Below are 26748 nucleotides of genomic sequence, written 5' to 3'. Positions count from 1 at the left end.
CAATTCTAATAGCAACCCTGTCTCAAGTAAGGATAATGCTAACTGAAAGAAACGAAGTCTAGACTGGTCCCTTTCCAGTGACCCCTGCTGATGCTCAGTCCTGAATGCTAGTGCCTTCTCCTCTCCAGGTCAGATATCCTTCCTCCAACACACCTGCCTCACTTTGTCCTATAAGCCTCACCTTCCCTGGACTCCCTAAGCTTCCTAGCTTCCCTCAAGGATAGCACAGACCACTGTGCTCACTCAGAGATCTTGGTCTTTTAACTGAGTACTTCTCCAGGTAGGAGCTCCCTAAAGAGCAGTCATGTGCAACATCACCCCAGCAACCAGGGCCAGGAGCAAAGTGGGGCTCCGAAAATGCCTGCTAAATGAATGCATGAACAGGAGGACGGAATTGTCCTGGTGGTCATCAAAGTAGTGGCAAAATGATACCATTACTAATAGCAATGATGATAAGACAATGGGGATGGGAATGACCTTGAATTTCAAGGGCATCTTTGTAGAGTCCTAGAGGTCCCATATTGGTTCAGTCATCAAGCAATGGGGTGCTGTGATTGATGGTGCTGGTATGAGCATAATTGTAGATCTACCACTCAATGAAGGTGTGATCCTTGGGCAAAGGGGACAGTGACTGCAGGCCTTAGGAGTCTCAGGAGATGCAGGCCCTCTACAGCAGGAGAACACACAGCTCAAAGGAGGCAGTGGGGACCTACCAGCATGTGCTTCTCCTCGAACTTGGCAATCATGAGCTTCCCTTGTTCCTGGTTTTCACGGATGGCCTCGAGAATACATTCATTGAAGGTATCCACCTCGATTTTCCTCTTCTCCTGCTGCTTTAAGCCATACTCAAAAATGTTCAGGCAGACGATGACAAACTTGTCCTTGTAGGTGAGAGGCTGTTAAGGAAGCTCAAGGCTATCTCAGAAGCTGCTATGGCAGGGAGGTGGGGGAGCCACAAAACAAAGCTGTTGGAATTTCCTGGCAGAGCACAGACTGTGTGCTAAACACTATGTGTTTGAATTTGTGGTGGTGTGTGGTTCCTTGGACAGAAGGAGAAGAAACGGGGCCAAATGACGAGAATTTACAATTTGTGGCATAGCGTAGTAATGGGAGCATTTCTACAACCTGAGCCTGAAAGATTTAAAAACAAGGCTGAAAGGTCCCAGAACAGACTCCAGAGGACTTGGGGGCTCAGACTAGTCTCCGTGCTCTGAGGAAGATCACATAGTCAAACACAAAGGACCAAGTCCTGGCTCTGCTGCTGCTTCTAGAACCTGCCCTGGGAATTCCAGTCCTAGATTCAGTTTCCTCCTTTGCAGCCAAGGACAGGATAGAAGCTGCCACACAGAGTTCCTAGGAGACATTCTGAGGGTCAGAGAGGTGAAGCCCACGGAACACTGGGTACTCTGTGGGGAGTGGAAAACAAATCTTAGGAGATGAAATGACTTACCCAGAGTCTCACTGTCACAAGGTCTTCCAACCAAGAGGCAGATCCAGGTCACCCGGTGAGGAGGTAGCCAGGCCAGGCCAGACTGGAGCTCTATCTGTGTGGCCTAGAGAGCCCTGTCCTTCACTGTTTCCTATCATCCCACCTCACTGGATTTGGAGTCAATTTTGATCCAATATGAATGCTGTCAGAGTCACCCGTGTCAAACCCTGGCCAAAGGAGCTGGGGAAGGCCATGAAGAGAAATTCTCATGCAGGATTTGACTTACAGCAGGAACATCACCAAACCAGTCGTCTGCTTAATGAGAATGCAGTGTTGCAAGCTCAAATCAGCAAACCAGCTTGTAATGATGTTATGAGGATAAACTGTAGCCAGTAAATGTTAGCACCAGGAATGTATGATACAGCTTTCCCTTCTCAGGACACCTTAGCTTTTTATGTGTTTTCCAGATGTACCCCAGGACATCTTGGTCTGTGTGTGGGTCTCACAAATCTGGTCATGTCACCTCAGAGCCAGTTAGCTATTGGACTCCCCATTTACCCCATGCCCTCCACTCACCATGTAAAGCACTGTTCACCATGAACATGGATGCATTGACAAGTGTTGACCACACCCAAAGGTTCCAGCTAACAGGGGAACGAATATGAGCTCTCAGTCTCCCAGACCAGAGTTCAAACTCTGGCTTCTAATAGGTGCCTCTGTCTCACACCTGTACTCCTGGCTACCCCAGAGGCAGTTTGAGGGCTGGGAGTCTGGCTTAATGATAGAGTGTTTGCCTAGCATGCACAAAGACCTGGGTTCAATTCCTTGGTTCTACATACTCAGAAAAAAACGGAGGTGGTGCTGTGGCTCAAGAGTAGAGTGCTAGCCTAGAGAAAGCTCAAGGACAGTGCCCAGGCCCTGAGTTAAACTTCAGGACTGGAAAAAAAAAAAAACCACAAAAAATGTTTAACTGTTAGTGAGATGCTTACAGTGAACACAGTCTAATTACACCACCTCTGAAATGCTGGTTGCCAAGCACAGTGGACTTAGACCAAGCCAATGGTCACCTAACATGTCCCTGACAGTGTTGGTCCATGCAGGCCAGTAGGTCTAGCTGGAGCTATGTTTGGGGTATATAGCTATCAGGGGGATTTTACTTCCCAAGGTCTTATGTGAGAGATGGAGAAACTGAAGTCCAAAGCAGAAAAAAACTTGCCAAAACAGGCAGGTGGCACTCAGGCCAGGCCCAGGCCTGGGAAGGATATACCTCGAGGAACTCGTTGACCCCAGGCAGGTAGGACAGCTTGTTGCCCTCTGTGTCCTCAGCATACATGCTGTCAAACAGGTAGAAGCCATTCAGGTGCTCCACGAATGCCAACTGTGGGTAAAAACACACATTGGGTATGATGACCCTTAGTAGGCGCCTGCAAGGGCAATGAGGCAGTAAAGACTTCCTAGAACAACACAGCACCTGGACTGTGGCCCTCCCTCCCAGGAAGGCTGATATGTGACAGGTTTCAGGTTAAAAAAAAAGAATGGCATGTGTGGAGGATACAGCTGCAAGCTACAATAGACTCTGTGACTCAGTCTGGGCTGCACAGAGAGGGCTAGCTAGAGAAAAGCCGACAGGTTGGATCCATTAATTCAGGGCATGCTGAGCATAGGGACTTAAAATGCTGCTGTGTGCCACAGAGAACTGTCTGAGGATCTTAAGAAAAGGAGATGCTGAGATAGAGTGTTAGTAGCATAATCTCTCCAGCTCTGAGTGCTAGGGGCTAGGGTTTGGGCTCAGATGGAGGTAGCTCTAAGAACAAGTACCAGAACAGAGAAAGGCAGAGAAAGAGCAGAGTAACTCGTTTTTAGCGTCTGGAAACCGTCCCTTAATGATCAAGGTATTTGGGCATCTCTGAGCTAGGCTGAGGGCTGGGTGGCCCCCTCCAGAGTGGTACCTTGTGTTCCTCCAGCATATCTTTCTTGGCCTGCTCCTCCTCTATCCGGATCTGCATCATATTCTCCCGGTGCTTCAGCTCATCAATGCTGAACTGGTGCTTCATCTTTGCCAGCTCTTTCTGACCAAGGAACCGGAAATGGTATCATCATTAGAGGACATTTGGTTTTCCCAAGACACAGTGACCTCCATCATCCTGCGGCCTACTAAACATAGACCAGCATCTTGAAGGGGTCCCTTTCACAAGAGCTGGGCTGTGAGGATTTAAGAATGAGGATGGCTCATCTTCTTGTAATCTTTCCCAGGCATCCTGAGTCTACCAGAAAATCAGGAAGCTGGGAAGTCAGAGACTTGGAGGCACTCCAGAGCCTGCCTCTGGCTCTGGGCAGTTTGAGCTGCTCTATGCTGTAGGAAGCATTAGAAGCTGCTCACCTGCTGGAATCCTACAGCACCAAGGGTGAGCTGTAGCTGGTCACAGGCCAGACAGTTCTGCGGATAAGAGTTTTAGAATCTCTGCTTGTAGATTTCTGCCTTGTGTGTGTGTGTGTGTGTGTGTGTGTGTGTGTGTGTGTGTGTGTGTGTGTGTGTGTGCGCGCGCATGCGCGTGTGTGTACCTGCCAGTATTGGAGCTTGATGTCAGGGCCTGGAGCTCTTGGTTGGTGTGTGTGTGTCTGTGTGTGTGTGTGTGTGTACCTGCCAGTATTGGAGCTTGATGTCAGAGCCTTGGGCTCTTGGTTGGCCCTTTCCCTAATGGCTGGCACTTTACCATTAAAGTCACACTTCGACTTTGGGCTTTTGGCTGGTAAGTTGGAGATAAGAGTCTCATAGACTTGGGCTGGGAATGCAGTGGTAGAGTGCTTGCCTAGCATGCATGAAGTCCTGGGTTCAGTTCCTTAGCACCACCTATACAGAAAAAGCTGGAAGTGGTGTTGTGGCTCAAGTGGTAGAGTACTAGTCTTGAGCAAAGGCAGCTCAGGGATTCTGCCCAGGCCCTGAGTTCAAGCACCAGGACTGGTTAAAAAAAAAAAAAAAGAGTCTCATAGACCTTTTTGCCAGGGTTGGCTTCAAATCTCAATCCTCAGATCTCAGCTTCATGAGCCATCAGCACCCAGTTTTTTATTTATCTTGATGACTTTGGAAAGCAAATGAAGGTTCCTTAATTTACTGTTGATGCAATGGGGGGGACCCAGGTTATTTATATACCTGCCCTAATGACAACTTCTATGGACCAAGGTTACTGCTTAGTGTTAGGCTGACTTTTTTTTTTTTGTGAGTTCTGGGGGCTTGAGCTCAGGGCCTGAGCACTGTTCTTGGGCTTTCCTCAAGGCTAGTGTTCTAACACTTGAGCTACAGCACCACTTCTGGCTTTTTTCTATGTCTATGGTACCGAGGAATCGAACCTGGGTCTTCGTGCATGCTAAGCAAGCACTCTACCAGTAGGCCAAACTCCCAGCCAGCCTTATGCATACCTTATGCACAATCAAGTATTCTACCTCAGATCTCAGCCTCCTGAATCGATAGGATTACAGGCGTGAGCTACCATGTCTGGGCTCCTTGGACACTTTTTGCTCAAGGTTAGCCACTTGAGCCACAAAGCCACTTCCAGCTTTTTCTGTGTATATGGTGCTGAGGAATGGAACCCAGGGCTTTGTGCATGCTAGGCAAGCACTCTACTACTAGGCCACACTCCCAGACTCTGTCCTTTGTTTTTATAATAGGAAAAACATACTCAAACAGGCCTTTGGCTATTCCGATCTGAACCTATGTTGGGCTTTAAATTATTGTGTAAATGACAAAAATAACATGAGTCTTAGAATTCAGAATAAGTAGGAGAGCAAAAAATAGCCTTTGTCTATTCCAATCTTAGCTTTTTTGCTCAAGGCTAGAGCTCTACCACTTGAATCATGTCTCCACTTCTAACTTTTTGGTGGTTAATTATGTGTAAGAGTCTTACAGACATTCCTGCCCAGACTGATTTCAAATCACAATGCTTAGATCTCAGCCTCCTGAGTAGCTACAATACAGGTGTGAGTCACTAGGGCCTGGCAACATCTTTTAAAAAGATAGAGTCTATGAGATAAGAAGACATAACAGAAGGGGTGAGTTATGTGCAAGTATAAGAATAACATAGTACAGTAGTATATTTAGCTGGGGGCCAGAGACACACCATTGTTTATGTTCTCCTCCTACTAGGAGAGGGCTGTGCTCTCATCCCTGCCTTTTCAGTGCCAAAGCTGACACACAATAAAGTTCTTGCCCTCAGATCCCATGGCCATGGTGGCCAAGGTGGGAGTTGTGCTCAGGGCGTTAGGCTGGACAGCCTGGCCTTCAGCCCCATGTTGAGCTACTCATGGGTAGGGAGGGGTTCTCTAACCACTGCCTCCTCCTTCACCTGTCTCTTACTCTTTGCAGTATAATCTGTTTATAGGTACTTTCCCCAGGGTGAAAGAAGTAGAAAAAATACTCTAGCCTAATTGTGAGGCATTGGATGGCAGAACCAGGAGGTCCGTGGGGTGTCTGCTCTCTGGAAATCCAAAGGCTGTTGACTTGTCTGCTCCTTCTCACAGGATGCTGGTGTCTTCTCAGAGACAGAAACCGATGTTTGGGGCACTGAGGTGGCATAAGGGATACCATCTAAAGTAGGGAAGAGGGCTGACTTTCTGGCCATGACCCTGGCTCATAGAATCATGTCTGTGGAACACAGCTCAGACTCAGCCAAGTTAGCTGGAAATGTTGCTCTGGCCTTTGGGTGATCCTGGCACTCTAATTGCTGACCCTCCTCAATGGGCTTCATCTAGAAAACAGACAAGACAGCCTCACCAGGTTTCCTTGTGGCAATGTAAGAAAGGGGAACGACTCCAGAAGCTCACAAGACATAGTTCCCTGAAGGCTCTTACAGAGGCCAGTAGAAGGGGGTTAGCAAGAGGAAGCCAGTATTTTTCTCTCCTCTCAGCTGTGGATGGAAGAGGCTTTCCTTTAGTGTCCCATGGAATCTAAGTCCCTGAAGATTGCCTCACAGAGTTGATGGACAGAGAAGGCACACTGACCACATGTTCATCGATGTGCCGGAAGTCCAGGTACACAAGGTCAGGAAGGTAGGCGTGGATGAACATCTTGTACTCCTCTGCCTCAGTGATGGGGTTTCCGGAGAGGCTGAGTGTTCTCAGACACTTGAATCTCCGCAGGTAGATGAGCTGGGAGGAGAGAGAGAGAAGAACGATTCATTTTCAGGTTGCCACAGAAATGAAATCACATATGGTAGCACCTCTCCTCTTAGCACTTTTCCAGAATCAACAGCCTCGTCAGGACAACTTGCGCATAGGCAGGAGAGGCAGGTGGGGCTTCTGAGGTCGTCAGTTCTGCAGACATTTGGTCAGGGGTGAACTTTCCAAAGAACCAGTCAACCTGGCTGATTGGGCTTTGGAAAAATTATCTAACATCTTCAGGCTGATTTCCTTATTTTTAAAATGGGCATAAGGGTATTATTATGTGTGCTATAGGTGTTGTAAAAACCAAATGAAGTAAGCTATGGAAAGCATTCAGAAGGGTGTCTGACATCTACTCAGTAAATGGCAGTTGTAGTGTTTACTAGTAGTCACTCATAATTGATGGGTCTTTTAGATTATAAAGCAAAAAAAAACCCAAATATTTTAAAATGAATTTATTGTTAACCTTCCATCCGCTGGATGACAGCAAGTGGAAAGTTCCACTAGCTGCTGCTTATTCTTTCTATACCCTAATACCAATAAAATAGGAGAAAAGCCAACCACTTAGTTAAGACTTCTCGCAACAGCACTATCTGCATACCTAAACATTGTGCCATGTATAAGAGGAGAGAAAGCTGGTGGCTCACACCTATAATCCTAGCTACCTAACCTGAGGATTGTGGTTTGAAGCCAGTTGGGGCAGAAACCTGTAAGAATCCATCTCTGATTAACCGTCACCAAGTCAGGCTGGAAGCAAAGGTCAAGTGGTAGAGCTGTAGTAACGAACAAGAAATCTGAGTCAGAGTGAGAGGCTCTGAGCTCAAGGCCTAGTACCAAGACACACACACACACACACACACACACACACACACACACACGCACGCACACACGCACACACACACACACACACATAAGCAAGCTAGCATGCTTTGCTAAAAGAATTTTTTGATATTGTTGCTGTGCTGTTCATGGGGCTTGAACTTGGGGTCTTGGCACTGTCCCTAAGCTCTTTTGCTCAAGGCTAATATTCTACCACTTTGAGCCACAGCACCACTTCCAGACTAGACTTCTGGTGGCTGATTGGAGGCAAGTTACTGACTTTTCTGCCGGGAGCGGCTCTGAACTGCGATTATAGGATTATAGTTGTGAGTCAACAGCATCTAGCTTGAATGCATTTTTAAGTCATTCATTTGTTCAGCAATTATGACTTGTGGGCCTTAGGTAAGTGCTAAGCCTTGGAGACTGAGTGGGAACAAGGTCCATGGATCCTTGCTGTAATAGCAAGAGCTTATATTTGATCAATGGGGAACATGTTTTTAAAGAAATAAAATCATGCCGGGTGCGGTGGCTTGTGCCTGTAATCCTAGCTACTCAGGAGGCTGAGAGTTGAGGTTCAAGGTTCAAAGCCAGCCCAGGCACAAAAAGGACCTGAGACTCTTATCTCCAATTAACCTCTAGAAAATGGGAAGTGGGGCTTGGGTCAAGGGTAGGGTAGTAGCCTTGAGCTGAAGAGCTCAGGGACAGTGCCCAGGCCCAGTTCAAGCCCCAAGACTCACACACACACAAAAAAACCCACACAGAAAGGGTTGTGGGAAGGGTGAACAAATGCTATTTGGTATTATATGGAAAATGTCCTATGTAACTTATGGGCAGAAATGGGAGAGGATATAGGGTGGGGAGTGAAGGAAGCGATGACATTGTCCAGAACAAGAAATGTACATATTATCTGACTCATTCATATGAAATGGTAACTCTTCTGTACAACACTTTAACAGTAACAATAAAACTATATTTAAAAAAATAAATAAAAATCGTTGGGCATAATGGTGCATGGCAGCAATCCCTGCTATCTAGAAGGTGCACAAAGAAGGATCACAAGTCTGAGGCAAAGTTAGTGAGCCCTGATCTCAAAACTAAAAGGGCTGGGGTGTAGCTCAAGTTGTAGAGCTCTTGTGTGAAGCTTTGGGCTCATTATATACAATAATCATTATAGTTTGGGATATATGGAATATAAATATGGCTTTGTGAGATAAAATAACCGGGAAACCTTTATCCAGAAGAGGGCTCAGAAATCTGTGTACATGAGGGACAGTACATTCCCAGAAACCTAAACAGTACAGGCAAAGGTCCTAAGGCAGCAGAGACATTAGTGTTTATCAGCAACTGTAGGCATTTACCAGCAAAGACCAAGGAGGCTGCGGAATGGTGGGAAGTGGGAAAAGGGTGGAGAGATCTGTGAGGAGTATATGGAAACAGAGTCTGGGGCTCGTTCATTTACGCAAGACCACACAGCCTGTGAGCAAGTTTAGATTGCATTCCAATGACAATGGAAGCCACTGAAATTTTAACTATGTGTGGGAGGAGCCAGGATCGCCCAAATGAGGTATCTTAAAAATTTTTTTTTCAACTAGCAAAAAATTTTGATAACAAAATAGGTTGAAGGGGCTGGGATACAGATTAAAGGATAAGAGCATCGACTTGGAAAGTTGCGAGGGTGTTATTTCAAATGTCAGCACCATTCCCTTTAAAAACAAAAACAAAAACAAACTGGGGGCTCATACCTATAATCCTATCTACTTAGGAGGCTGAGATCTGAGGATTATGGTTTGAAGCCAGCTGGGGCAGAAAAGTCCCTGTGAGACTTATCTCCAATTAATCACTCAAAAACCCCAGGTGGCTCTATGGCTCAAGGGATAGAGCAATAACCTTGAGCACAAAGAGACTCAGGGACAGCTCCAAAGCCCTAAGTTCAAGCCCTACAACTGACACAAAAAAAGTTGTAGAAAGGAGAGAAGAAGCTGGCTGCCCCATCCTTGCTGGCAGGTCTGTAAGTTGTTCCATATCTCTAGAGGGCAATTTGATAAAAATCCATTAACGTTAAAAATGCACACATCCTCTGGCTTAGCAATTCCCCTCCACATGTTCACCTTTACAGATGCACTGATTCAGGTGCAAAGCAACACTGTTCGAGGACATCAACTATTAATGGACATGCACTATAGACTGAAGGTAATGGCATCAGGTTGGAAACAACCTTGATGGTCCCCCCTCTAGGACACTAGAGAAATACACCTTGCCATGGCTGAACTATGGAATGAACCAGTAGAGGGGGACACTGAAGACTTGGAAGGTTGGTTTTAGCCCTGGCTCACTGTGAGCCCATTGTGGGATGTACTAGAATAGCCTAGCTTTCTGGTTACAACCAATGCTGGATGTCATAGACACGTTTGGCACCTGCAATGCCCTCCTGTTACCACAGAGCTGGTTTTGTAGTTCCTTGAGACACTGACTTCTTTACATATGTGGTTGGTTGCTATCATCTCTGTGCCCACTGAGTCCAGGACAAGTGCCCCACATCCAGTAGTCCCACTTTTCAAAGGTTTGGTATATGGGAATGACACTAGGAGAAGGAAAGGGATTCTACCACAGTGGAGGCTGCAGATGGTACTCAAAGGGGTTTGATTGGGGTTAAGTGTGGCACTTCAACATTATCAACTCTCAGGTAGGATATACTGGATGTCTGACTTTTCCAGGAAAAGATGGGAGACCTGGAGCACAAAGGCTACTCTTGTCTGTCTCCACTCTGATCTCCAGCCAGAGTTCTTATGGGCACATGTGAGTCTGTGCAAGCCTCCCAGCCTGGCCACTCACATTCATCATGTTGCTGATCTGGTTGTTTCCCAGTGACAGAACCTGCAACTTGACCAGAGAGTCCAATGAGTCGATCCTGGAGATGCGGTTATTGAACAAGCTCAGGTCCTCCAGGTTCACCAGGGTATCTAGCCCCTCAATGGTCTCGATGTTGTTGAAGGACAGATCTGGAAGGGGAAGAGGGCTCTGAGGATGTGCAGCCTGGGCAAGGATGGGGCTTTCCTGAAATCAAACCCTTGGAGCTAGCTGTAAATGCACTCAGCACTGGGCACAAAGGCCAGGAATGGGCTCAATGTCTAACAGCTTAGGGTTTCTAGAGCCTTGCATGGATGCCTTAGCCTCCTATAGAGAGAGATACTCCTAGCAGGGTAGATGGGCCCCAGACACCAGAAATCTTTACTTTTGTTGCTGGGGTACAGAGAAATGTACAGATGGAAAGATATGGGCTCTGGCTATAACCTGCTTCTATCACCTGCAGCATGTGACTCTTCAAGCTCGTCCGCCTCCAAGAGCCTCCATGGCCACATTTGTGAAGTGGAATTATAACCCTGCCTGGGGAGTGTTTGTGGCTCCTGATAATGTGAACACAGAGAATGTCTACAAACAGAGGTGCACCAATGGTCCAGGTTGCCTGTTACTGGGAAGCATCCTGGCAGGGTAGAGGGGATATAGGTCTGTGGGACGTGAGACCACACTGCTGCTTGGTTTTATAGTTTTCTGCCTTGGCTTCTCTGAGCCTCCATTCTTCTTTCATAGATTGTAAGGATGGCAGATGTTTATCTTTTAGAACTGTTATGGGGCTAAATAAGACAAAGGTTGTAGGGTGCTCTCAGGTCCAGCTTATTCTCTCTGATGATGCCTATCTGCCTGTCACTAGACTGGAGAGATTCCTAGGAGGCCAGCAGATGGATATATTTCATCAACAACTAGACCTCCCTCATGGCTTTAACCATGAGCTCCTAAGCTCTAGGGTCAGATAAAGTTGGGCTGGCATTCTGATATTCTTACTTACTTGCTGAGATATTGGTTTGCTCCTCTCTATGATGGGGACACTGTATGAAGTGGAAGGTATAAGGTCACACTTGGAACATGTTAGCTTCTGCTGTGGTCATTATTGGCTTGATCTGAACCCCATCAAGATAGTTATTCATCCACCTGTATCTAGGTTAAACAGAAACCCAAAGCTGCCTCTCATGTCCCAGCAGCTTGAGAAGTGGACAGATATGGGCAGAAGGGCAGGTTGCCCTGTCCTGGATTCATGTGTCCCTTTCAGAGTAGATGCAGAGGCCAGGCCCTTACCCAGCCAGATGAGATGTGTGAGTTTCTCCAGGCCCTCAATCCTCTCAATGATGTTGTTATTCAGCTGCAGCTTCTGCAGGTTCTCAAACTGCCAGAGGTTGTCTATGCGAAGGATGTCTAAAACAAAGGGTGAGGGTCAGAGCTTGTGCCAGCATATTAGGGGATTGACTGTACCAAAGCCCTATACTATCCTAGTGTTTGGCTGCGTATTAGAGCACTGTGTGTGTGTGTGTGTGTGTGTGTGTGTGTGTGTGTGTGTGTGTGTTCAGTACTGTCACTCAGCGCTACAATTGAGAAAAGGACTAAGGAGGTACTATATGGGAGTAAGCTGAACCTGTCCAGGGCAGAAGACTTGTTCACATTGTCTCAGGAGCTTGGCCAGACATAGGCCACAAGAGGAAGCCAGCCTTCTATAGACTGACAGAATATAAAAGTTTCTGTTGGGGAGCTCAACCAGTCAGTGCTGCGTTTTAGAAGGTCTTTTAGCAACATTTGCTGAAATATTTAATGTCTGTGTCATCTGTCCACCATTTTCTTGGAATATATCTCCAAAGACATACCAAAGAAATATCTATGGGCACATGAAGACAGAAAATAGGAGGGAAACCCTCAAATGTCTGTAGACAGGACACAGAATGAATCACTCAAACAAGAGAGAGGTAGCTCAGATAGCACGGAAGTGCAAGGACCCTCCAGCCCTGAAGACCACCAACCTCAGCTGAATTCCCACCTATTTATTGGGCTTATCAGTGACTCACAGTTTTGGTTTGTGTTACTGGCAGCTAGAAGAGTTCTGAGTCACACCTAAGTATCAATGAATTGATAGGATACATGTCAAATTCTAGAGGTGAATTCTTCCCAGCTTTTTTTTTCCTTTTTTTGTGGGGAGGGGTCATGGGGCTTGAACTCTGGGTCTGGGCACCGTCCCTGAGCTCTTCAGCTTAAGGCTGCCACCCTACCCCTTGAGCCACAGCCCCATTTCCCATTATCTAGTGGTTAATTGGAGATAAGAGTCTCACGTTCTTTAGTGCCTGGGCTGGCTTTGAACCTCGACCCTCAGATCTCAGCCTCATGAGTAGCTAGGATTACAGGCATGAGTGATTGCATCCTGCTTTTTTTTTTCTTTAAAGTTGCAGTGTATAAAGCTGTTTATTTATTTGCCAGTCCTGGGGCTTGAACTCAGGGCCTGAACACTGTCCTTGGGCTTTCTTAAGGCCAGTGTTCTACCACCTGAGCCATACCACCACTTCTGGCTTTTTCTGTGTAGGTGTATCAAGGAATTGAACCCAGGTCTTCATGCATGCTGGGCAAGTACTCTACCAGTAGGCCATGCTCCCAGCCCTATACAGCTGTTTATATGGCTAGTTTTTCCTCTAGCTTTGCTTTGGTAGATATTTCTAAAACTTACCAAATTAAAATATGCTCATTTAAAGAAATTAGATAATATAAATGTTAAAGGGGCTTTATTTATTTATTATTTTTCTTTTTGCCAGTCTTGGGGCCTGAGCAGTGTCCTTGGGCTTTCTCAAGGCTAGAGCTCTACCACTTGAGCCTCAGCACCACTTCCAGCTTTTTTCTGTGTCTGTGGAACCGAGGAATCGAACCCAAGTCTTCATGCATGCTAGGCAAGCATTCTACCACTAGGCTAAACTCTCGGCCCCCTATTTATTTATCTTTGAAAGTGTTTTTTGTTTGGTTGGTTGGTTGGTTTTTTGCCCGTCCTGGACTTGGGCTTGAGCTCAGGGCCTGAGCACTGTCCTTGGACTTTCTCAAGGCTAGAGCTCTACCACTTGAGCCTCAGCACTACATCTGGCTTTTTTCTATGTATGTGGTACCAAGGAATCAAACCTAGGTCTTCATGCCGAAAGTGTTTTTTTTTTTTTTTTTAGCATCATTAATGGGGATAGGGGTGTAGCCTAGGGTCATGTGCCTAGTATATAAGTTCAATCTCTAGTACCACTAAATAAAATCCCATTAAAAACCACACTTTGGGAGTGGCAGTTTCAGTCCACTCAGAGGCATAGCCTGCTGGTGACACTGTAAGACTTCAGGGTGGGGTAGTCCTATCCTCTAATCTATGCCAGGTCCTGGAGTAGGAAAGGAGGCAGGGTTAACAGCTCTTCACTGGGAAGCAAACTGTGCCTCTCCGCCTCCTCTGGGTCCCTAGGGCTAAGTGGCATAGAATCTTTGCTCCAGCTTCCTGTTTATGGCCATTTCCCCAACAGATCTATGTCTCTGCATCCACCTATATTTCTGGGGTGGGGCCCAGTTCTGCTCCAAGCTCCCAGCCACCCTACCCCTGGACTGGATTTTCCAGGCACCTGCTCTGGCCCTGATTTTTGACCAGCAGCCATCCAGCCCTGCTTTGCCCTTAGTTGTGGCAGCTTCATGCAGAACTACTTTAGATGAGTATCTCCTGCACACCTGGGTGCTCTGCCAAGCACACTTGCACCTGACTTTCCCCTAGGCGCCAGCAGTTCATGTAGTAAAGCCAAAGCAGCACAATATACCAGGAAATGTTTGGCAGTGACCTCCAAATAGCTTTACAGCATGGAGAATAGAAGAAGAAGAAGAGGGAGGAAGAGAAAGACAGGAGGAAGAAGAGGAGGATGAATAGGAGAAAGAGAACAGGGAGAAGGAGGAGGAGGAGGAGGAGGAGGAGGAGGAGGAGGAAGAGGAGGAGGAGGAGGAGGAGGAGGGGGACGAGGAGGAAAGGAGACCACTATTTTGGTTTGGCCATTGTCATTGCTCCTTACCCTACAGCAGTGGCCCTCTTATTAGATTCCTGCTTCAGCCCTGGCCCTGTAGCCCGTGAGATCCCGTGAGAACTGAAGACCCACCCATCCGGCTTCTGTTCAGGACTCTATGGGCTCCCATTTCACTCACTATAAAAGCCAAAACACCTTCCTTTATCCAAGCTGGGCACCAGCTGGCACATGACTTCTCTGAGGAACTGTCTGCCGCAGCCTTCCTGGCAGGCCTGTTCAGATTAATTGGCCTGCCCCCTGGGCCTTTGCCCCGGAGCTTCTCTCTGCCCCACATATTTTCCCCAACTGGCCTCCACAGGGTTTCCCTCTCACTTCCTTCAAGTCTTTGTTCAATTATCAGCATCTTGGCAAGGTCTCTGGCTACTCTAGAAAACACTGTACCTGGGCTGGGAGTTTGGCCTAGTGGTTAAAGTGCTTGCCTACTGCGCATGAAGACCAGGGTTCGATTCCTCGGTACTACATACATAGAAGAAAGCCGGAAGTGGTACTGAGGCTCAAGTGGTAGAGCTCTACCCTTGAGAAAGTCCAAGGACAGTGCTCAGGCCCTAAGCCCAAACCCAGGACTGGCAAAAAAACAAAAAAAATCCCACTGTACCTAATTCCAATTTCCGTTTCTCCTTCATTCCCCCTCCTCCCCAGTGCATACTGCAGTCTATTTTCCATCCTTGTTTCCTTCATGTGAGTATCTACTCCATGAAAACACAATTCATTGTCATTTGGATTCACATTGAATATTTTTTTTTTGCCAGTCCCGGGGAGTGATCTCAGGGCCTGAGCACTGTCCTTGGGCACTGTCAAGGCTAGAGCTCTACCACTTGAGCCACAGCACCACTTCCAGCTTTTTCAAGGAATCGAACTCAGGTCTTCATGCATTCTAGGCAAGCATTCTCCCACTAGGCCAAAGTCCTCGCTCTCACATTGAATCTTTTTTTTTTTTTGCCAGTCCTGGGCTTGAGCTCAGGGCCTGAGCACTGTCCTTGGACTTTTCTCAAGGCTAGAGCTCTACCACTTGAGCCTCAGCACCACTTCCGGCTTTTTTCTATGTATGTGGTACCGAGGAATCGAACCCGGGTCCTCATGCATGCTAGGCAAGCACCTTAACCACTAGGCCAAACTCCTGGCCCCTCACATTGAATCTTAATGCTTAGAACAATGCCTAGAATAAGCTGGGCACCAGTGGTTCATGCCTGTAATCCTAATCACTTAGGAGGCTTAGATCTGAGGATCATGGTTCAAAGCCAGCCTGGGCATGAAAATCCATGAGGGTATAATCTCCAATTAACCACCAGAAAAATAGAAGTGGTGCTGTGGCTCAAGTGGTAGAGTGATACCCATGACAGTCCAATAAATAAATAAATAACAGTGCTAGGCATATAATAATAGGCACTTGCTCAACATTGGCCAGACGATCAGTAAGTGTAGAGATGAGAAGGAAAATGGTCATGTGCTCAAACCCTAAACCCCGTGGCAGCCAATCTTTATCCTTTCTTCCTCTCAGGGCAAAGCGACAGTGGCTCTGGTCCTTTCTGCTCTAGTGTCAACCCTAGAGACCTCACACTGTCTTGTGGATTTACACGAGGCTATAGGCTTGTTTTGGCTATGGATGTATCTTGATGGTCTGGCACTAGGATCAGCTGTGGTAGGTCTCAGTAGCTTCTTGTTATGATGGCTCAATCCTGTAATCCTAGGTACTTGAGAGGCAGAGATCAGGGGACTTGAGTTGAAGGCCAACCTGGGCATGAACGTTCTGAGACTTCACTCAATGAATTTACTGAACATAATGGATCACAATGCATCTGTTATCCCAGCTAGACGAGGAAGACAATAGTTGTGCATAGTAGTGTGCACTTCTCATCCCCGGTGACATCAGGGAACCAAATAGGATACTGTGGCCCAGGCCAGCCCGAGCAAAAAGCAAGCCCTATCTTGAAAATAACCAAGGAAATGCCTGGCACTGGTGACACACGATTGGAATCCTAGCTACTCAGGAGGATGAGATCTGAGGACTGTAGTTCGAAGCCAGCCTGGGAAGACAAGTCCAACTGTTATTTTCAATTAACAACAAAAAGCCAGAAGTGAAAAAATGGCTGAAGAGGTAGAGTCCTAGCTTTGGAAAAAGCTAAGCATGAGGGTGAGGCCTGGAATTCAAGTCTGAGTACCAGCACAATAAAAAATAATGAGGCCAGGGCTGGGAGTTTGGCCTAGTGGTAGAGTGCTTGCCTAGCATGCATGAAAACCGGAGTTTGATTCCTCCATACTATATACATAGAAGAAGAAAAAGCTGGAAGTGGTGCTGTGGCTCAAGTGATAGATCTCTATACTTGAGAAAACCCAAGGGCAGTGCTCAGGCCCTGAGTTCAAGGCCCAAGACTGGCAAAAAATTAATAATAATGAGGCCGGGTACAGTGGCTCATGCTTGTAATCCTAGGTACCCAGGAGGTTGAGATCTGAGAATCATGGTTCGAAGTCAGCCCAGGCACTAAAGACTGTGAAACTCTTATCTCCAATTAACCACTAGAAAATGGGAAGTGGTGCTGTGGCTCCAGGAGTAGAGCAGTAGCTTTGAGCTGAAGAGCTCAGGGACAGAGCCCAGGCCCAGAGTTCAAGCCCCAAGACTAACAAACTAAATAAATAGGAAAGAAAGAACGAAGGAAGGGAAGGAGGGAGGTCAGAAAAAAAGGAAAGAAAAGGAAAGAAAGACAGACAGAAAAAAAGAAATTAACCAAGACAAAATGGGTTAGAGGCATGGTTAACATGATAGAGTTCCTGCTTAAAATCCAGAGTGCTTTAGTGCCAATGTAACATGTGTGGTCCTAGACCACAGACTTTTTGTGGAATTCTACAGCTTGAAGGTAACGCAGATAAAGTGAGGGAGCCCTACTAAGTGCATCCACCCCATTCAGGGCCACTCTACCACCCCATACCTCACCGCCAACCCACCCTGGCACCCAGGATACGCACTCTGGAAGTCCAGTTGTAGGGACAAGACATCTTTGAAGAGGATGCCCTCCTGCTTGGCTAGCTGTCCAGCCTCTTCCTGGGGACCCTGCTCCCCAACAGCCACCTTGAGCATGTCATCATCCATCACCCTGGGCTCCATCGAGTCAAACAGTCGGCTCATCTTCCCTAGAAAACTACATTCCTTTCACAGTCTGTCTCTTCCTCAGTTTGAGGATAGAGACTAGGTTAGGTCTCCTCTTAAAGTGTCATTGAATGCCACAGCAACTGTGAAGGCTATCCATTCTCATGCCTCAGCCTGCTGTGCCACAGGGCTAGGATCATTATATCAAGGCTATTCCAGGGTTTGCTAGACACCTGCTTGGGAGGACTTCATAAAGCAATGATAAAATCAAGTTTTAATTTGTGTGTGTGTGTGTGTGTGTGTGTGTGTGTGTGTGTGTGTGTGTGTGTGTGTGCTGGTCCTAGTGTCAATGACTATAGGTGAGAGTTTCTGCCTTACTAGAACAATTTAGGGCCTAAACACTGTCCCTGAAATGTTTTTGCTCAAGGCTAGTGCTCTATCATTTGAACTACAGCTTCACTTTTAGCTTTTTAGTGGTAAACTGGAAATAAAAATCCCATGGACTTTCCTGCCTGGGCTGGGTCAAACCAGATCCTCAGATCTCAGACTCTTAAGTAACTCAGATTGTACATGTGAAGCACAGGTGCCTGGTTCCAAATTTTAATTTTAAGAAGCTTATTCTAGCTATTGTAATGAGAGTTACAAGAGTAGAATGGTCAAAAATGGTCAAATTGGCGGAGTTTGAGACACCTTTAGGAACTTAATTTATATAAAAGATTAACCAGGGCCAGGAGTTTGGCCTAGTGGTAGAGTGCTTGCCTAGCATGCACGAAGACCAGGTTCAATTCCAGGTTCGATTCCCGGGTACCACATACATAGGAAAAAAAAGCTGGAAGTGGAGCTGAGGCTCAAGTGGTAGAGTGCTAGCCTTGAGAAAGTCCAAGGACACTGCTCAGGCCCTGAGCTCAAAACCAGGACTGGTAAAAAAAAAAAAAAAGATAAAAAAAAAGATTAACCAGTGGGACAGTAGCCTTGAGCTGAAGAGGTCAGGGACAACACCCAGGCCCAGAGTTCAAGTTCCACAACTGACCAAAAAAAAAAAAAAGATTAACTATCCAGACTTTCCAGATAAGATAGAGCTAGTTAGAAAGGTTAATTAACATGCCAGAGATAAGCATCTTTTGATCTTTTGTCCAGTAAAAGTATGTGTTCTGTGGACTGACCAATGTGCAGATAAAACAACACATACACTGGGCAGGGTGGCTCACCCCTGTAATCCTAGCTATTCAAGGAGGCTGAGATCTGAGGATCAAGGTTCAAAGCCAGCCTGGGCACTAAAGACTCTTATCTTCAATTAACTAGTAGAAAACCGGAAGTGGCCCTGTGGCTCAAGGGGTAGGCCGGTAGGTAGCTTTGAGCTGAAGAGCTCAGAGACAATCCCCAGGCCCATAGTTCAAGCCCCATGGCACACACACACACACACACACAAAGTCCACAGATTTTAGTGCCCTGGCTGGCTTTGAACCTTAATCCTCAGATTTCAGCCTCCTGAGTAGCTAGGATTACAGGCATGAGCCACCTGCACCTGGCCACACCACTTCTTTTTTTTTTTAACAGACATTTTTATTGTAATTAATAGAAGGGTTACATTATATTTACCAGATAGAAGGTACATTATTTCACATACATTGATACCCTTTCTCATGTTTTGGTCCCCATTTCCTTCCCCCCACCCCGCCCCTCATCTTGTTTTCACCCTTCCCTATCCTATTTCAAATAACCAAATAAACATATATACAATATATCAGATAAGGTAAGATACTGTAACAATACAAGATAACAAAGGGACAGCAAAATATCCGAGAAATAACGTAGCACATTAAGGACAACAATCACACCTTATATGGCTCTTGTTTCTATATCCTGGAGGACCTTTCATTTAGTGTCATCCTATATGGCCTTATGTATTTAGGTCACCACTTCTTATATATGGAAGAACCTATTTTCCTAATCATGACTCCACTGAACTCAGTGTACTAGGAACAACCATTGTTACAATTCAAGTTTCTTGAACCTGCTCTAGGACCAGGAACAGTCCTATAGGGATTATATCAGTAATTTTACCAGTCACTCGGGATCCTGGTTGACTTGCCCGATGATAGTTGATGGAGTAGACAAGAAGCAGAGTTTTACACACTCAACAAGGAGATGGCCTCTTCACCGAGAAAAAGATCCAGATCTTCCTGAGAAACAATAATCTGGGTCAAGTGGATTTGAAAAATACAGATGGTACTGACCATGAATTAAGGAGAAGAAAAGTAACCATGGGCTGAGGAGGGCTCATTGTGCCTTTAGTGCACATATATTCTTATTACATGTCAGTCTGGGAAGCCATTGAAGAAGGGGACACTAATGCTCTAGGAAAGGGAAGGACATTGTTCAAAGTCATATAATGAAATACTGTCCGAGACAGGTATGGAACCCTCAGTATCTGATTTCCCAGCTCAAGCACTCCATATCACATGGAATAATTTAATGAGTTATTCCGTGTCCCGAAAAACCTCAGCACAGCATCCAGTGGCTGGCAAAGGACATGAGCGTTCGATTTACAAGTGAGAGTTCTCAAAGTCACAGGGGAGCCACTCCGAGCTCAAGTCTCCGGTCTCACCTCCTCAGCCTACTCAGCGGCTTCCGAGCCGCAGACGCGTAGCCAGGTTGCTGGGGAACCAAGCGCGGCCGCTTAGTTGCTAAGGGGAAGTCAGGCGGTGGACATCCTGGGTGAAAGTTGAAGGGTCACGTGACCAGCTCTCTAGGTGGAGAAATACTCCCCGTACCAACCAGCCACAGAAAACAAACGTTCCTCCAATCAGAACCTTCGATGCTCAGGCAACTTCTTAGACCCACCTCCTCTGCGCCCGCCCCTTTGGGGGTGATTGACTTGTCCTTTGTCCAATCGTATTAAGGTTTATTTGGATTGACTAATATACAAGTGAATCAAAATACTCGGCTTTTGTTCGGAGGCGGACCGTGGGGGGGGGGAGGATGGGGAGGGAGATGCCGCTACGGCTGACGGGGATTCCAGTGACCTAGCTCGCTTCTCGCCCAATCGGACGCCGCCGAGTGGGTGGGACTTCGCTGAGGGCTGTGTGAAAGCCAATCGGAGGAAGTCTATGAAGGCCTTGCCCAATAGAGATACGAATGGTGGGCGGGACCAGAAGCCCGGCGTTTGGCGTTCCAGAGGGTGGGGCGGGGGCAAGTGTCAGTCAGGTCGGGAGTGCGGCGGCGGACATCTGAGACCTAGGCGGCAGACAGGGTACCCCGGCCGCTGTGTGTTGTCGGCCCAAGATGGAGTTCCTCCTGGGGAACCCGTTCAGCACCCCTGTGGGACAGTGTCTCGGTAAGGCCGTCCGTGGGGCAAGCGGTTGGGTGGGTGACGGCGGCGGCTGACAAGGCTGGTGAGGACCGTGGGCCTCTCCTCAGCGTCGGCGCCACCTCACAGGTGCACCGGGCATCCTGGTCGTTGAGTCTCTGCCTGGCGCCGGTCTTACCTCACGTGTGGGTTGCGCCTCTACCAGCTGCGGGTCCACCTTCCAGGTGGACCAAGCATCTTTGTCGTGGCGCCCATGCCACCTCACAGGCACCAGTGCCACCCTGCCAGGAGATGCCCCTGAGGTCCAACTTGTGCTCGAAATGTTCCCCACATCCCAAATCAGTCCCCAGCCTTCCCTGCCTCTCCTTAGAGAGATGGTGCCAACTGCGGGTCTGCTTTACCTCTCTTCCGTCCAGCTGGCCATTCTCACTGCCACCGTCCCCAAGGCCTACTCTCTGAGACTTTCAGGTGGGATGTCACCTCCTTCTCCTTCCATCCTTGTCCCTTTTCTGTATCAGCAGCTTTCCGACTGGACACCCTCCCCGAAAATGCCCCCTGCTCTAGATCTTGCTAATTTAAGCTGTAAATCAGCTAGACTGTAGGAGGGCCTGGGGTGGAGGAGGGTGATTATCTTGACAGTGGAGTGGCATGCCTGCAGAAGGGAGTTGGTGTAGTTTAACGATAAGAGCACTGGACTGGGAATCAGGAAACCTGGACTTCAGGAGTGACTTTGCTCGGGACTCTCCCCATGACCTTGTGCCTCTTCTGGTTTAAAGTTCCCCTGTCTGTCAAATGAAGTGTTTGGAATGGAGATGTGGTAGGTCCCTTCATGTTCCAAAGTTTTAATATTCCCTAATAGTCTTTGCACATTGCTATTTTCTTGTTACATTAAAATTTTCGAAAGCTCACATCTTTTGCTGGTAGTTAGAGAAAGTAGTACTCTGAAGTACCTGTCAATCTTATGAGGATAGGAGGGCTCTATGGGCAGCCAGAAAAGGGCACCATTGATGAGCAGCATGCTGGGTAAGGAGAACTCAGACTTTATCTGGAGGAATACCATGTGACCACTGCATGGGATTTTCCTACTAAAACAATTTGCAGACTGGGAACTTAGCTCAGTGGTAGAATGTGTGCTTAGCACACATGAAATCCTGGATTTGATCCCCAGCACTACTTAATAACTTAAAAAGTAACTTACTTTTCCACCCAAGGCAAGAGCTTATGCCAAGTGATCAGTCAAGAATGCTGATGAGTTTCTTTTAAAAGGAGGTTCCTCCTGGTTGGTTGAAGGACTGGTGGAACATCTTTTATGAAGGAAGCCCTTGGTAGCCGAATGAGATTGACTGGTTTAGGCAGACCTGATCTATTTACTTCCTACTTTGCTTGTGAATTTCCAGCTGACTTGTCAGCTTGTGAAGTTTTTGAAGCGTCTCTTGGTAATTCACAGGCATTTAGGAGCCTGTCTTTCCTTTTTGGTACAATATCTTTTTTTTTTTTAACCAGTCTTGGGTCTTGAACTCAGGGCCTGGGCACTGTCCTTGAGTTTTTGTTTTTGTTTTTGTTTTTTTTTAACTCAAGGCTGGCACTCTACCACTTGAGCCACAGCACCACTTCTGGCTTCTTCTGTATATGCGGTACTAAGGAATCAAACCCAGAACTTTCTGTATGCTCTCTACCACTAAGCCACAGTCCTGGCCCTGGTACAATGTTTTAATGTCTTTTATAACATTGCCTGAACACTAGGCCCTGAAAGAGTTTTTCCTACCTTTAGGACACTTTGTCCTTCCTGTTTTTCTGTCTAGATTCCCACTCTCCTTTTTTCCCTCATTTCTTTTCCTATTTTCTTCAGGGGCTCTTTCACTGTGACTGTATCCTTAAACCTTACTTCCCAGGTGGGTGTTGAAATCCATCCAGTAAATAGAGGGCACCAGTAAATTTTGGAGGATTCTGTTTCTTTTATGCCCTTTTATTTTAGGAAGTTCTATACCTTTAAATAAAATGCCAGTGAGGGTATAAAGGGTAGATTATAGGTTAAGCATAAAAGTTAAAGGGGATTTTTAAAATATAAATAAGTGAGGTATACATATGGAGGGGAGAGATACATACTAAGTAGGACTAGCAAGCATTTTTCTGATTCTCAAGATGACCTGAGTGGAATTTTGGCTGTGCCAATTTCTCGGCTGTGTGAACTCAGAAAAATGTGTAAACCTTCTGAGCCTTAACATGTCTACCTTCTGAGAGAAAAGGTGTGTGTTGGGTGTAGGATTCTTATCTTGTGTCATGTCTTAAACATAGAGGGTCAGTAAATTGTAGCTCTTCTTGTTAATGGCAAAAAATTAGGTTAGAGTTAGATTTTTTTTACATGTATAGAATAGAATATGTGGTTCAAGTGACCTACTTGTGACCTGTGAAGGAAAATAACCCTTCCAGGCCTCAGTGTACACCATCTGTTATAAAAGACATTCGACCATGAAGCTGAAAGTTCCCTTTTGCTAGGTAGCAAGTAGGCTAGGCCTCAGTCATTTTAGTTCAGATATATGGACAGATTGAGGTTTTAATGTATATTTGGAACTCTTGTATAAAGGTGATTTTCATGAAATATGCTATTGGTTTTTAATATGTACTTGGGGGTTAGGTGGAAGGGAGAAGCATACAGAAATAAAATGACAATAAACTAAACTAAAGCTTTCACAACCAATTCTACAACCATCATTTTCTCTGTACAGCTGTTCTGTAATAAGTTTTATTATCCTTTCACTTTAGAGATGAGCAAACTGGGATTACAATGGCATGAAGTGATTCCTCAGCTAATAGGAAGAGCTGGGATGTCTTAAACTGTTTCCATCCTCACTGGATTTGTGGATTCAGGAAAAAAATAGAGATGCACAGAACAATAATGAAGTGCAGATTATAAGTGTTTTAGGAGTTCAGAAGAGGCTAAAGGATGAGTCTAAGAGCTGTTTATGAAACATGGACAGGCATTCATTCCATAGGCCAGGAAGAGGATCCAGTAGACCTACGGACAGGTCAGTGTGTGGAGATGTGCATGTGATCATCTGCGATCACTAGTCTGAGTGGAAAAGAGGTGGCTGTAGAGAATAGGGAGAGGTAGGGATTTGGTAACAGGATAAAGCTCTGCTTTGGGTGGTCAGGGTCAAAAATGACTTTGTTTAACTGGCATCAACTTTTAGTCTCTTGACACCTCATTTTCCTTGCTTATAAAATACCTCTCATTAACTGCATGAGGATATACATAAATAGTGGTCATTTAAGTGCTTCTGGGATGCTAGTTGTGTGCCAGACTCTGGGGATGCAGATATTAAAATTCTGAGAGACTTCAGGGGAGGAAACTTGCTAACTGAAGGTGTACTCAATCAGAATGGTTAGCAGGGTAAATTTTTTTCACTGTCTCAGGCCTTTTACAGGCAAGCTTTCTAACTTGGTGCTGTTAGTTGTACACTTAGTCTATCCATCTGGAGCTGGCAACCAAGAGCAGTGTGTCATAGTTATTTGTATATTTCTTGCATCCATTTTGCCCTTTGTTCTGGTGATGGTTTCTGATTAGAATGTGTGCTTTAAAACAAAAATAAGTAGTGGTATGAAAGGTGAATAAGTATACTGGAAGAAAAAGGACTTTTAATTTTTGATTCTCTTTTTTTCTGGTAGTGAGTCCTGACTTCAGGGCCTGATCTACTTGTTTGGCTTTTTTTCTGTTCAAAGCTGGCATTCTACCACTTGAGCCATGCCTCTACTTTTTGCCTTTTTTTTTTTTTTGGTTTGTATTCCTGTCCTGGGACTTGAACTCAGGGCCTTTGAGATAATTTTGCTCAAGGCTAGTGCTCTCCCTCTTGAGTCACAGCTCCATTTCTAGCTTTGTGGTGGTTAATTGGAGATGAGTCTTATCGAATTTATTGCCCCCTCTGGCTTTGAACCATGATCCGCAGATTTCAGCCTGTTGAGTAGGTAGAATTACAGGCATGAGCCACTGGCACCCAGCCTCACTGGATGTCATACTTCAGGAGTTTCCAAAGTCAGGACTACAGTGCTGTCTTTATTTTCCTTGTGTTGGCTGGAAAAATTTTTCAGATATACCTTTTCCCTTCCTTTCTTCCTTCCTTCCTTCCCTCCCTCCCTCCCTCTTTTCCTCCTCTCTCTTTCCTTCCCTTCCTTCCTTCCTTCCTTCCTTCTTTCCTTTCCTTCTTTCCTTCTTTCTTTCTTTCTCCAGTCCTGGGACTTGGATGCAGGGCCTTGGCACTATCCTTGAGCATTCTCAATGCTAGCACTCTACCACTTGAGCCACAGTACCACTTCCAGTTTTTTCTGTGTATATGGTACCAAGGAATCGAACGTAGTGCTTTATGCATGCTATGTGAGCACTCTATCACTAGGCCATGCTCCTAGCTCTAGATGCTCCTTTCATAACAGTAAACTTGAGAAACTCAGAACTCAGTGAATATGTTTAGAATATTAGATGGAGGGGGCATCACTTTATAGTTATACGTTAATAAACATATAAGAAAATATGCAAATTTTCTGCTTGGAGATTGAGTGGTGTTGGACCTCAACTTCTTCATAATTTCCTGAGAATCATAGGTATTGGTCATGTATACCTAAGAATAATTAGTTGTCCCTACAATTGTTAGGATAGTTGTCAAAGCCAACTTAACAAAGCCATTTGTCCAATCATTTTATTTAGGCTTTACAACTTTGAGATATTCAGGAAGAAAACTATAAGGAACTTACAATTATTAAGTAGCTACTATATGCAAACTGCATATATGGGTTCATATTTAGTCTTCAGAACATTTAATCATTTAGGTGTTATTGTCACTGTATTACTTAAATCCAGGCTTTCAGAAGCTAAGAGACTTATGCAGGGTTAGTGCCAGAGTGAGGCTTAGAATCCATTCTTCATCAGTGCTGGTTGTGTACTGCCATGCTTATTACTTTTTTTTTTTTTTTGGCCAGTCCTGGGGCTTCACCGTAAGGCCTAAGCACTGTTCTTGGGCTTTCTCAAGGTTAGGGCTCTACCACTTGAACCACAACACTACTTATGGCTTTTTCTATGTATGTGGTACCAAGGAGCTGAACCCGGGTCTTTGTGCATGCTAGGCAAGCACTCTACCATTAGGCCAAACTCCCGGCCCCAGTGCTTATTACTTCTTGCTCTCAGATCTCATGATAGCATAATCAGAATCATCTGTAGACTTGTTCAAGTTGAATACTGGGTCTCTCCCTCAGAGTTTCTGATTAGGTAAGTCTAGGGCTGGCCTAGCATTCACATTTTTTTTTTTTGCCAGCCCTGGGCTTGAGCTCAGGGCCTGAGCACTGTCCTTGGCCTTTCTCAAGTCTAGAGCTCTACCACTTGAGCCTCAGCACGACTTCCGGCTTTTTTCTATGTATGTGGTACCAAGGAATTGAACCCGGGTCTTAGTGCATGCTAGGCAAGCACTCTACCACCAGGCCAAACTCCCAGACAGCATTCACATTTTTAACCAGAACTCAACTGCTGCTGCTACTGCTGTTGGTAATCTACTTTGAGAATTGTGGCTGTAGCTTAAACATTTTGCTTCCCTTTATCTTTCTTCAAACACTAAATATGAATTCTTTCTTTCTTTCTTCCTTCCTTCCTTCCTTCCTTCCTTCCTTCCGTCCGTCCGTCCTTCCTTCCTTCCTTCTTTCTTTTTTTGCCAGTCCTGGGCTAGAGCTCAGGGCCTGAGCACTGTCCTTGAACTTTCTCAAGGCTAGAGCTCCAGCCACAGCACCACTTCCGGCTTTTTCTATGTATATGGTACTGAGGAATCGAACCTGGGTCTTTGTGCATGCTAGGCAACCATTCTACCAGTAGGCCAAACTCCTGGCCCTAAATATGAATTTTCTGGTGGAGAGACGATAAGCATACATATTGAGATTTCATTCATTCATTCACTGGCTTTACATTGCCCATCTCTATATACCAAGTTAGGCATTTACTAAAGGTTCAATTTGACAGAGCTCAGATAGGTACAAAGTGGTTAAGGCAAGACTGGAAGATTAATGCAGTAAGGGAGTAGAG

At 45.9% G+C, this 26748-nt stretch overlaps 2 protein-coding genes across 6 annotated transcripts in view; one reads left to right on the top strand and one right to left on the bottom strand.

The window, feature by feature from the left end:
* Drc3 (dynein regulatory complex subunit 3) overlaps window positions 1-20107 on the bottom strand; it is a 38302-nt gene extending 18195 nt beyond the window's left edge. The window contains exons 1-9 of one of the 2 annotated variants that reach the window (XM_090349410.1): window positions 19992-20107; window positions 19448-19566; window positions 17263-17435; window positions 11534-11650; window positions 10235-10401; window positions 6425-6571; window positions 3379-3498; window positions 2695-2807; window positions 714-888 (exon numbers count right to left, since the gene is read on the bottom strand). In XM_090349410.1, coding sequence (XP_090205536.1) covers window positions 714-888; window positions 2695-2807; window positions 3379-3498; window positions 6425-6571; window positions 10235-10401; window positions 11534-11650; window positions 17263-17422 — 999 coding nt within the window. In that variant the 5' untranslated portion in view covers window positions 17423-17435; window positions 19448-19566; window positions 19992-20107. The remainder of the gene's footprint in view (window positions 1-713; window positions 889-2694; window positions 2808-3378; window positions 3499-6424; window positions 6572-10234; window positions 10402-11533; window positions 11651-17262; window positions 17436-19447; window positions 19567-19991) is intronic. The other variant, XM_090349412.1, reaches the window with a different exon arrangement.
* A 467-nt stretch (window positions 20108-20574) lies between these two features.
* Tom1l2 (target of myb1 like 2 membrane trafficking protein) overlaps window positions 20575-26748 on the top strand; it is a 135644-nt gene continuing 129470 nt past the window's right edge. For all 4 annotated transcript variants that reach the window (XM_090349409.1, XM_090349408.1, XM_090349407.1 and 1 more), the window contains exon 1: window positions 20575-20720. In XM_090349409.1, coding sequence (XP_090205535.1) covers window positions 20669-20720 — 52 coding nt within the window. In that variant the 5' untranslated portion in view covers window positions 20575-20668. The remainder of the gene's footprint in view (window positions 20721-26748) is intronic.

This window comes from Megascapheus bottae, chromosome 17 (assembly GCF_031878675.1).
Source record: "Megascapheus bottae isolate mThoBot1 chromosome 17, mThoBot2.hap1, whole genome shotgun sequence".
Taxonomy (NCBI): Eukaryota; Metazoa; Chordata; class Mammalia; order Rodentia; family Geomyidae; genus Megascapheus; species Megascapheus bottae.
Note: the sequence above shows the minus strand (reverse complement) of the source record. Positions and strands in the feature narration are given on the sequence as shown.